General features: G+C 33.0%; 2 protein-coding genes across 2 annotated transcripts; one reads left to right on the forward strand and one right to left on the reverse strand.

Moving 5' to 3' along the window:
- Positions 1 to 1,311: 1,311 nt before the first annotated feature.
- Positions 1,312 to 5,972, reverse strand: LOC112034356 (uncharacterized). Its single transcript, XM_024067174.2, has 3 exons — positions 5,475 to 5,972; positions 4,250 to 4,387; positions 1,312 to 1,777 (listed from the first exon to the last, which is right to left on the reverse strand). The coding sequence occupies exons 1-3, from the start codon at positions 5,601 to 5,603 to the stop codon at positions 1,586 to 1,588; spliced, it is 459 nt and encodes a 152-aa protein (XP_023922942.1). The 5' UTR covers positions 5,604 to 5,972; the 3' UTR covers positions 1,312 to 1,585.
- Positions 5,973 to 7,645: 1,673 nt separating this feature from the next.
- Positions 7,646 to 12,280, forward strand: LOC112034354 (26S proteasome regulatory subunit 7). Its single transcript, XM_024067173.2, has 11 exons — positions 7,646 to 7,729; positions 8,289 to 8,370; positions 9,467 to 9,555; positions 9,640 to 9,717; positions 10,153 to 10,214; positions 10,525 to 10,636; positions 10,847 to 10,906; positions 11,112 to 11,330; positions 11,433 to 11,614; positions 11,780 to 11,955; positions 12,067 to 12,280. The coding sequence occupies exons 1-11, from the start codon at positions 7,646 to 7,648 to the stop codon at positions 12,222 to 12,224; spliced, it is 1,302 nt and encodes a 433-aa protein (XP_023922941.1). The 3' UTR covers positions 12,225 to 12,280.

Below are 12,280 nucleotides of genomic sequence, written 5' to 3' on the forward strand. Positions count from 1 at the left end.
GCATGAGAAAATCCAATCAGTTTCTCATTATTAGGGGTAATGGTTAAATGCCTAAAATCTCATCCAAAATTAAGAGAATCCAAAATCAGCCCATGATTCTCCATAATGGAGGCAGCAATGGCCCTTATCATGGCCATAATTAAGAAAATAGCTAAAATTAAGGTAAAAGGCAACAGTATCATTCCTGAATATTGGGAACCCTAAAAAAAATGGGTTTCATGAAAAAATGAGGGACGTTAACTTAGGTGTCAAAGAGTCTCTCTCATGGCTCATCACGCTGTTTTCTTCAATCCCATCTCGCTTTTATGCAGGTATTCGGAATCCAAATTTGTTGTGTAAGATGTATGCTTCAACCCTTTGTATCGATTCCCATATCTTGGAATATAATGCAAAAGAAATCTTAAAGTATAGTGTCTTCTTTATATTTATTTATTTTTTTTTTGAAATTTCCTTATATTTAATATTATTGTGTGAAAATTGTCCAACTATCAAACTAGTATTTCCTTTTGCTATGTGGGGCAGCATATTGTGAACTTAACAGGACCGGCACTCGATACAATTTTCTTGTTTAACCATTTAACATCTACTTGTAAAAGATGTTCTTAATTCTAATGGTGTGCCAATCACTTGATAAGTGGAAAACCATCTTCTCGAATCTAAACTAAAGAAAGCATTGCACTTATTTTCACCTACATCAAATTCACTTATAGTTTGAGAAGGAAATTCACTTATAGTTTTGTGAGTGTTATTACTTCTCCAATTGACAAAGTTGGAAAAATCCATGATGGGTGAATAAAAATAAAGTCAAAATGAAGCGTTCTAATTCTCTACCTTTTCAGCAAATTTGAAATTATTGCCTGTATACATGTGGTATATTAGTAGCCTAGGAAACATTACACACTGAATTTAGGAATGATTAAAAAATTTAGCTGAAACGTGTTGGGGGTGATGAAAATATTGTGCAAGTAGTTGTTTTTCTACAGCCCCTGCAACCATTATATCCATATTTACATATTCAAATTTCTTGCATGAATCATATTTGATATTTCTATCCATCTATCTATGTAACTTCGCATCTGTATTTACAAAATTAGATGTCATCTTTCATCCATCAAAAATTGTAAGCAGCATTTTAATTTTGTTTGCAAAGACAACCCAAACTAGCTTATTTGAAAAAGTGCCCATTTGAGCTTCTCTAAACTTTGTCCTGCATCACAAAAAATTAATATTATATCTGAGTTCACAAGCAGATTTCCATTGTTTTCCATCATTCCTATGGTCATCATTCAGAGATCAAAATACATGCGCATCTGAAGAATTTCCAGCCATCCATATAAATCTGTTTTGAGCTAAATTTGTATATTATTCACTCATACATCTTCTTTATGATTCAGTGTCACCAAAAATATGACACTGACACTTAAAATTCCTGAGTATTTTAAAACATCAATTGTTGACTGCAATTTAAATAATATGAAACTAGTGACTGGTCTTGAGGCCTAAAAAGGAATTGCAAAACAGAGTTCAATATCCTTCACCATTATCTTTTTCAGTTTCCAAGGATTTGAATGTGATTAAAATAAGGTTACTCTTTCATTGAATTACTAATTGAAAAGGCAGCCTTCAACCTTTCACAAAGATGTGGCAGCATCTTGATGCCGTCCTGGGTTGATTGATCCACACAGGACTCCAAATCATTTAGTGCACCGGGTTTGCTCTGTTGCTTAGCTGTCTCATACTTGTCTTGGCAAACCATCAGCGATCTATTCAATTTTTCCTGCATCCAATAAAATAATATTTGAATAATATTTATTAGTATTGAGAAATTTCTTCAGCAACGGCCAGGAAAAGAAAAATATTCTGCAAACTTAAATACATATAATGACTTAGCAGGCATGCTCATGCCCACACACAAAAACACATACTTATACTCATACATAAAACTTCAGCTTAATAAGTTCAAAAGGGAAAATTGGCAAGGCACACAAATGTTTACAATATATTTTAGAATATTCCCTAGAAGAAAACCAAATAGCTTAATTGTTGTTTGTCTCACTCGCTTGTAGAATATCTTAAAATGTCTTGGGAAAAACTGAATTCTATCCAACAATTTTTTTTTTTTGATAAATAAATTCTATCCAACAATTAACAACTTTCTTTCCATGCTCATAGTATTCTTGAACAGTAGTTTCAATTTTGAGATTAATATCAACAACTCTAGAAGGTAGATGTGATTACATCTTTGTTGTAAGAGGAACCATCAGGCAAGCAAACTAAGACCTCTTATCAATTAACATTCCCTGAAATAGATTCCAAGGGTGCGAGACCATTAATACTGCCAGGTTTAAAAATGGTGCAACCACTCAACGTCAGGAATTTGCAATGGAGGTAGTACCTACCCATTGTCACCTGGAGTTATTTTCTAGTTACACAATTTGTCTAATTGAGTCAAGAGAAAAGTACTTGGTAATCATAACAAGAATAATCCTAATTAATTCTTATGGATCATTCATGAATGAAAATGGTGGCAACTAGTCACCAGAAAATAAAATTAGAAATTCAACTGAAGGTCAAACTAGACAAGATCCTAAATATTGAAACCCGGCCATTGGTAATTGGCTCATCCCATTAGGTAGTCTACTGCAAGCGAAAGGTTGAGCTAATAAACCATCTATCACATTTGATCACATTTAATTTGGAATCTCATACACCAAATAAGGTTGCAATTAGATTTGAGGATCCAAAATCAAGGATTTGAAGAACAGTTGCTAATATAAATTGCGTTATATGAATTTAACTACACAAGATGATTTGAGCTTTGGAACTTATCAAAAAAAAAAAGATGATTTAAGCTTTGGAGGTTTTAATCTAACAAAAACACTGGTATGTTGCAGGTTTGAAATTAACATTTTTATATCTAATCATTTCAAATCCACATATTAATAAAGCTCAAATCCATCCATAGATTTCATCAACAGGGAAAAAAAAAATTGCCCCCCATATTAATTCAAGCCATTTAAACTAGAAATTGAAATCGAAATAATTTTTTTTAATACTTCTATCCAAATGAACCATAAAGGAATTTTACAGTTCAATAGAAGAGATTCTAGGGTCAGGAAAAGAAAGAAATAAACAAAAGCATATCCAATAATGGGGGGAAGTCAATGTAAAGTGTAGATATCCTTAAGTACTTCCATGAAGGTTGTGGTGATGCAAAGAAGAAAGGAGGTAGAGAGATGCAAATACATGGGACTATCTTCAATCAATTTGGAAATAAAACAAATAAAATGTAGATCTAGAAACTTGTAAGTTGTCCCATAAAGGTGTTTTAAGAATAACAATCCACTAGTTCCACAGACTTTCCACTTATCTTATATTACTCCCCAAATATCAAGCAAATATTATCAATGCAAAAAAGGAGTAGCACATGGTTCCACATCATGACAAGTAACATTTAAGAAGGTACAGTTTATTACCCTGAATCCCTGATATATTGCAACAAAAAAGAAAATCATATGATTTGACAGTTTCAATTGTCCAGATTAAAACAAAAACCAAGTCTAGGAGCCCCATAAATTGAACTATTTCAAATCCTCAAGAAAATCAAGCGGAAAATATAGGACTGAGCATATATGAGACTCTGTAAAACCAATTAAAGCCGAAAAGAAAGATCAAATGTAAAACAAACTATAAAAGAATTTAAAGAAGAGGACAATGAGGCTAATAATAATCAAATTTATACATGCTTCAATTATGATAAATAAATATTCAGCCCCAATTAAAAAAATCATATAACCCCTAAATCTCAACTCAGTCTATTAACAAAGAAATTGTCCCCTGAAAGGTAATGTAGTATTTTACTTTTCTTCAGTTTGTGGAAATTTAAAGAAGAGGACAGTGAGTATAATAACGATCACATTTCATTGTACATGTTTCAATTATGATAAATAATATTAATCCACAATTAAAAGCAATCACATAAGCCCTAAATCTCAACTTAGTTTGTTCAGAAAGAAAATTGTCCCCTGATAAGGCAAGCAAGTGTTTTCCTTGTCTTTGGTTTGTGGAAACTCAATGCATATTCAACAAAACATCCTATTAACAAAGCTTCTTAAAATTGAATATTTGTAAATTTTTTCTTGGCAAGAAATTTTGCCCAGGGTATAAATCCCTCCGAAACAAATGGAATCAATTAGAGAAGCAAAATAAAAAGTAAATAATTACACAAAAGGAAAGAAAAACAACTTACTTGAAACTTGGCCATCTCATTCTCAACCATCTGTTGAGATCTAACAACTGGAACACTGCAATTTTCTACGCAATTGCTTATCTCATCTTGGCTTCTTCTCCTATCAAAGCACTCATGTGCACATTTGAAGTATGCTTGCTACATCAATCATCATTGAGAAATTCATTGTAAGAAAAGAAGTGCAAAAGGAACAAAGAGGAAGAAAGAGCCAAAACCCAAAAGGCCAAAACCCAACCCATCATTATCTTCTTCTCTCTTTTTTTCCCACAAATTTCTCAGCAACCAAACAGTAGAAACAACATTGAACCTATACCCATCAGAGACAAACTACACCCACATCATAAAAGTCCATAAATACATTAAAATTTAAAAATTTATACCCATTTGTACAACGTTTTTTTCCCTACAAAAAATTTAAAAATTGAAATCTAAACCGTTAAGCTGAGCTAAACAATGATACATTTGTGCTAGATATATTTTGAATTGAACTCAGCTGTCTCACACATAAAGTTGAAGACTTGGGAATTTAAATTAGTTTAATTTTCCTTTTTTTTTTTCTCAGAACCCAATACCCAACACATCATCATCTTTTGTTTTCCCACCAATTTCTCAGCAACCAAACAGTAGAAACAACACTGAACTTATACTTATCAGAGACAAAGTACACCCACATCAGAAAAACAACTGAACATCCCAAAAGTCCATAAACACATTAAAAAACAAAAATTGAACTTATGCCCATCTTTTTTCCAACCAATTTCTCCGCAACCAAACAGTAACAACATTGAACTCATACCCATCAGAGACAAACCACACCCACATCAGAAAAACAACTGAACATCCCAAAAAGTCCATGAACACATAAAAATCAAAAATTGAACTTATGCCCATCTTTTTTTCCCAACAATTTCTAAGCAACCAAACAGCATAAACAACATTGAACTCATACCCATCAGAGACAAACCACACCCACATTAGAAAAACAGCTGAACATCCCAAAAAGTCCATAAATCCAAAAAAAAAAAATTGAACTTATTACCATCTGTATTTTCACCAATTTCTAAGCAACCAAACAGCAGTAACAACATTAAACTCATACCCATCAGAGACAAGTCACACCCACCTCATAAAAACAACTGAACATCCCAAAAGAAGACCCTAAAAACAATAATACACATACATGCATACATACAAAGAAAGAGAGAGAGAGAGGGAGAAGTAGAACCTGAAGGGTGAAATTGACATGGTCTTGAATAGGAGAAAGATGTTCCTTAGCGGCTACATTGACTTGGTGAAGTTTTTGTTGCACTCTCTCCGAAACCATTCTCTCTTCAGCTCCTGCTGAGTAATCCATCTCTCTCTCTCTCTTTTGGTATTGTATTAGATTAATCGAATTCCGAATCAAAACAACGCAAAGGCTAATTGATCGGGTATCAGATTAATCAAATTCCTTAGCTCTGTTTTTTTTTTTTTTTTTTTCCCCCAAAAAAAGAGTGACTTTGGTAAACAAGCGCTAATTTCTACGAATTGAGAGAGAAAGAAAACCTAAGTGTAGAAGAAATTTGAGCTGAGTAAAAGGTTTTCCTGAGGAAATGGATTTCTCAAATGTGAGAGTAATTCATATTTTCCTTTCCTTTTTCCGAGATCTCTCTCTCTCTCTCTCTCTCTCTCTCTCTCTCAGGACTTTGCTTGCAAATTGACAATTGAGAATTTGTGGGGTTTAGGGTTTTTGCTTCTTACTTTTTAACTATTGCCTATTTTTACTATTACTAGTATTATAAGGATTTTAATTCTTGAGGTAGAAGTAACGGACCCCAAGTACCCGACCCATGCCTGAACAATTACTTTTTTTTTTTTTTTTTTAAATTACGTAATAATTTTGAGTTTATATATATATTTCAATTTTTTAAAAATTTTATTTATTAAAGTCAAAATATTATAATTCATTTTAATTTTCCGCTTCTAACAACTTTCTAAAATTGTTTCTCAAAAAAAAAAAAAAAAATCTAAAATTTAAAATGTGCATATCACTCCCTCAAAATTTCAAATACTACAATAAGCTTAGCACATATCCGATTTAGCTATAGCCACTTGGGACATGTGAAAATAGCCCTTAAAGGTTGGTTGGTCTTGTGCCATGTCACTCCCTCGTGTCACATTTGCATGCCATGTCAACATCTTTTATGTATTGCATTAGATTCATGTATTAATAATTTAATATTATAGTTCTCTAAAGGAAAACTTTAGGCTAGTTTGGTTACATGGAAGGGGAAGGAAGGGAAGATATAAGAAAAGAGTTATTTTGTTTGGTTAAAATGAAATTGAGGAAAGAAAGAAAAATTGGAGGAAAAATATTTTTGTGGGACCCACCATTTGTTCAATTCTAAAAATTGCTCTTATGCCCTTGAAAAGTTTGAATTTTTTGTGAAATTACTTTTATATCCTTATTCATTTGTAATTTTAAACACTGCTTATGTTTGTGCTTAGTATTATGTATTTAGTTCACAATTGATCTCAAGTCTAGGTAAATGAGGATGGTTGCGGTATGTTAATGGTCTATGTAAAATTTAGTTACTTTCTTATGAATAGATCCAATTATATAGAAAATTGTTGGGGAGTCTCCTATTCATATGGCCAATCCAATCAAATTTGTCGAGAATCCATAGTCGATCTCAATTTTTGGGACTAATATTTTGTTTTTGTTGTTATTGTTATTGTCATATTAATTTATAATTTAAAAGGATAAAAGTAAAATATATTTCCTCTCTTTCTTTTCTCTTCTCATTTACATCCAAACGCATATTTTTTTTTCTTTTTGTTTATCCTTTCTCTTTCCTTCTATTTTACTCTCATTCATCCAACCAAACATAGCCTTAAAAATTAAAACTACATTGATAAATAAACCCCATGAGGGGTAATTATGTAATTAAATTTTTAGTTAATTCATGTCCGAAACGGACACGGAGCACGTGCCCTATATAATTGTAGTCTAATGCTGTGGACTCGGATTCACATCAAGTACAATACCTAGGGTATTGCACCTGGTGCAATAGCTTATTAAAGGCTGAGATTGAAAGTTGAAAAAGCAATTTTCAATCTCAGCCATTAAATAAAATATATTAAAAAAGAATAAAAAAGTTAAAATTAAAAAGTGAAAAAAGTTAAAAAAAATTGTAAAGGAAATTGAGGTATTGCACCCTTGCAATACCCTAGGTATTGCACCTGATGCTGATCCCTGCGGACTCTGGTCTCAGGTTCTCTGTGCTATAACTCAGTAGCTTGCTTGCAGAGGAGGTTATCTCAATTATCAGTTTCTTCTTCTTCTTCTTCTTCTTCTTCTTCTTCAATCTTCACTCACAAGAAAACATAAACACATCATCTGCACTCTGAAAATCAATGGCTCTAGACCATGAAGATGTTCTCAAAGAAGAAAATATTATCCCACTCGACGAGGATGACATAGCTATCCTCAAGACCCATGTATGTGTACTCCTAATGTCTCACTCTGGGGTTTACTTATCTAGTTTTATTCACAACTAACATGTGTTTGATAATTAATAAATGTATAAGCTATAAAACGTTGATCTTTTGTACTTTGTAATCTTATAACGGAGGACTATTCTTTGTAACCCAGATGGGTATTTTGATCAATTATCAATGTTTTAATACTCTGGCTTGAGGACTTCGATTTTCACTTTGTTCAAATGTGAATGTGTTTAGGATTATGTAGTTATATAATATATTATAATGTTAATGCTTTATGCAGGGCTTACTTACCTTTTTATATACATTTAATTTACAACTAACATGCTTTCAATGAATCAATGATGATATAAACTATAAAAATTTGATCTTTTGTACTTTGTAATCTTACAGGAGGACTATTCTTTGTAACCCAGTTGGGCATTTTGATTATTAATCAATGTTTTAATACTCTAGCTTGAGAATTAATGATTTTCACTTTGTTCAACTATGACTATGAGTGTGAATGTGCTGGGGATTTTGTTTTTATATGTAATAATGTTAACCCTTTATGCAGGGTCTGGGTCCGTATAATACAAGTATCAAGAAAGTAGAGAAAGAAGTTAAGGACTTGGCTAGGAACGTCAATGATCTGTGTGGTATATATGCCTCACCTTTTCTCTTATTAATTAAACAATTTTTTTTTTTTTGATAAACTAATTAAACAATTTTTTTGAAGTTATTGATCTTCACTTGTAAAGAATTTATTTATATTTTTAAGGTGGCTGTACACATTTTTTTATTTATTAAAAAAATAAAGATTTCAACGTGATAACACTATGATGACTATATGAGAGGTGTAGTACTACTGTCTGGGCTGGCCCTTGGCCTAGGCCATGATTTTTTTTTTTTTTTTTTTATTAATATTATTTTTTTATTTTAAAAAAAAATACGTAACATTTTTTCTCCAATATTAAGAAGGGGAATTGACTAATGCTAGAGAATAGAGATATTTCAAAATTCATTACATAGGTCTTACAAATTGAAGTGTCACCAATCACAAGAAGTAATTAAATACTCATTTATGATTTTTTTTAAATCTTAAAGAAAAAGATTTAAATACTTATGTTGAAGTGCCGCTAATATAAGACATTAAATAATATTATTTAAGTGATATTTAAATATAAAAAGGTAAGTTATCATCTTAGGCTGCAAATTATATTTAAGCGGCTCTGACTATTGTCAAACTATTGTTGTTTTGCTCTCTCTGCATACGTTCTTAGGTCCACTCTGCCATCTTTTTCTTAAGTGTATGATGAACTATTGTCAAACTATTGTTGTTTTGCTCTCTCTGCATATGTTCTTAGGTCCACTCTGCCATCTTTTTCTTAAGTGTATGATGAATGGCTTTGATTTCTACTAATAAGAGAAGTATGATAACCAAGTTTTATATGTATTATTTTATGTGCATCATCAATTCCTTTTAATAATTTCTAGCATCTATTTACTTGGTTGCTGCTTTTCCTGGTTTGATTGCCTATTAATGATTCTCCGAGAACATTGGATTCTTGTCACTTATCAGAGTGTGTCTCAAATTCTTTTTTCGATATCATGTTTGTGTGTTACAGCATGGTCTATATGTATCTTGTTTTTGTGTTTGGCTTCTTTCTGTTCAATGTCTTCACTGCATGGGCTGGCTGTCAAAAAAATATCCGAATATGTGAAATCATAATGTTGATCTGCACTATTCTATAGGTATTAAGGTGTCTGACACTGGCTTAGCTGCGCCAAGCCAGTGGGATCTAGTATCTGGCCAGCAATTGTTGAGGGAGAAGCCTCTGGAGGTGTGTATTTTGCTTATATAAGGTTCTCTTTGGCAATAAAGTGTTTGTAACAATCTGAGAAGAATTCTTTGCTTTGTCAACCAGGTGGCAAGATGCACACAGATCATCAGTCCAAACACTGAAGATGCCAAATATGTTATAGATTTTTGTTATCCTGGAAAGGTATACTTCAATTTGGCCTTCACCTCATGTAGTACATTTTTTTGGAGGTGTTTGAAATATGAAATTTTTCTTCACCCACCAAAACTAATACCACCATTTTTCAAGTTTTGTCCATCTATTTTCATATTTTTCAAGTTATTTTTAAGCTTACATTGTCCCTATCAGTGCCTTTTCTTTTCTTTTGTTGAAATATGAACAAGTGGGAAACATTTTTGTTTTTAAACTTAAATGTTCAACTATGTTTTCTAATGATATCTGCATTTTGAATTGCTTCCGTGTCTTATATTTTATGCCCTGCAAACAGATGGTGGGATTTTATATGGACATGGCTTTTAGCCTAAACATACTGAGCCTGAATCTTAATTTTGTTTATTAACTCATTTAGTCATGCATGTAACAATTAGATCTGATATAATTCTAATTTATTGACTGCAGTATGCTGTTGCTCTAGGTGACACAGTTTCCCCAACTGACATTGAAGAAGGCATGCGTGTGGGGTGAGTTTCTTATTTGTTACCTTCTCAGATTTTACTAAAATATTTTGTATTTTTTTGCAACCTTCTCTGGTTATTCCCTATTTATACATTCTTTCAACATAAATTGCATGGAGTTTGTTGCCAAGGGGAGGTCATTTATTACTTTTTTGTATTAAAGTTCTATTTATATGATACTTTGTATATGCTGTTGGACAGTAGCAATGAAAGACATTTAGGCTAGTTTCTTGTATACCTGTGAGATGGATAGTATTAAAGAAACTGAACTTGTACTCTTTCTATATTTGGATTGACCTTCAATCTATCATTGCAGAGTTGATGATCGCGGTAGTGGACATCGTATACAGATTCCCTTGCCTCCAAAAATTGATCCTAGTGTGACCTTGATGACAGTGGAGGAAAAGCCTGATGTGACATATAATGATGTTGGTGGGGAGTCCAAATCTTTTGTCTCACTTTTCCTGCTCCACTCTATACTCCACCAATAAATACTTGCCACGTGTTCATCTAATTAATTAAATATTATTATTATTGACTTATTAATACTACAGTTATTAATTAATAATAGTATTTAATTAATTAGGTGAACACGTGGCAAGTATTTATTGGTGGAGTATAGAGTGGAATAGGAAAAGTGGGACAGAAGATTTGGACTCGTTGGTGGGTGCAAGGAGCATATTCAAATGATGCGGGAAGTGCGTATAGCATTAATTTTTTTCATGTTATTTTTCATTCTGTTATATTTCTTTCTCTGGTGTACATTATGTGCAACATAATAAGTGATTTCTTTGAATCCAAATAACAAAAAAACATAATTAGTGACTTCACATTCAGATATTAGAACTAGTTAACTAGATACATTTAGTATGTATGCCTTACTGATTTTGATTGTCTTTCCAGGTTGTTGAGCTGCCCATGCTTCATCCTGAGAAATTTGTGAAGCTTGGAATTGATCCTCCTAAGGGTGTCCTTTGCTATGGTCCTCCAGGGACAGGTAAGACACTGTTAGCTAAAGCAGTGGCTAACAGAACTGATGCTTGCTTCATTCGAGTTATTGGGAGCGAGCTTGTTCAGCGATATATTGGTATGGGAGCTAAGATGGTTCGAGAACTGTTCCAGGTTACTAAATGTGCATGTTCAGCAGTTTCATAACTTCTCTTTTTTATTCATATAGTTTTAATTATACACTTATCGTCTAACTAGTACTGCAATTTGCTGCAGATGGCACGTTCAAAAAAGGCGTGTATTATATTTTTTGATGAAGTGGATGCAATTGGAGGTACACGTTTCGATGATGGTGTTGGTGGTGATAATGAGGTGCAGCGTACAATGTTGGAAATTGTAAATCAGCTTGATGGCTTCGATGCTCGAGGAAACATAAAAGTTTTAATGGCTACAAATAGGTTGGTTAAGTTGGTTACCTACTATCAGGGCCATTTTTCTGCTTGATGTTGTTACAACACTCACGGTACTTAAACAACCTTGTTTTTCACTTTAGAAATAGAACTGGTGTTTTATAGACTAGCTTATGTTGTGGATTTCGATTGCTCCAATGCTCCCTTTTTCAGGCCTGACACACTTGATCCTGCATTGTTACGTCCTGGACGATTAGATCGAAAAGTTGAGTTTGGCCTTCCAGATGTGGATGGTAGGACACAGATATTTAAGATCCATGCAAAAAAAATGAACTGCCAACGAGATATAAGATTTGAACTTTTGGCTCGACTTTGCCCAAATTGCACTGGTAAGAACCATTTATTATGGATAGTCTTGCAAGGCATTGCTGTTTGTTATTTGTTCACTATGCCAAGGGTGTGTTATGACATTGGTTTTCTGACATGAGTTTCTCTCTTAGGAGCTGAAATAAGGAGCGTGTGCACTGAAGCTGGCATGTTTGCCATCCGAGCACGGAGGAAATCTGTGACAGAGAAAGATTTCCTTGATGCAGTGGACAAAGTCATCAAGGGATACAAGAAATTCAGTGCAACACCCACGTACATGGTTTACAACTGATTAAGCTGTTATGAACCATAAGGTTCTGCTAGGATTATTTCATTCATCTTTAGGCT

This window comes from Quercus suber, unplaced genomic scaffold (genome assembly GCF_002906115.3).
Source record: "Quercus suber isolate HL8 unplaced genomic scaffold, Cork oak 2.0 scaffold_11, whole genome shotgun sequence".
NCBI lineage: Eukaryota > Viridiplantae > Streptophyta > Magnoliopsida > Fagales > Fagaceae > Quercus > Quercus suber.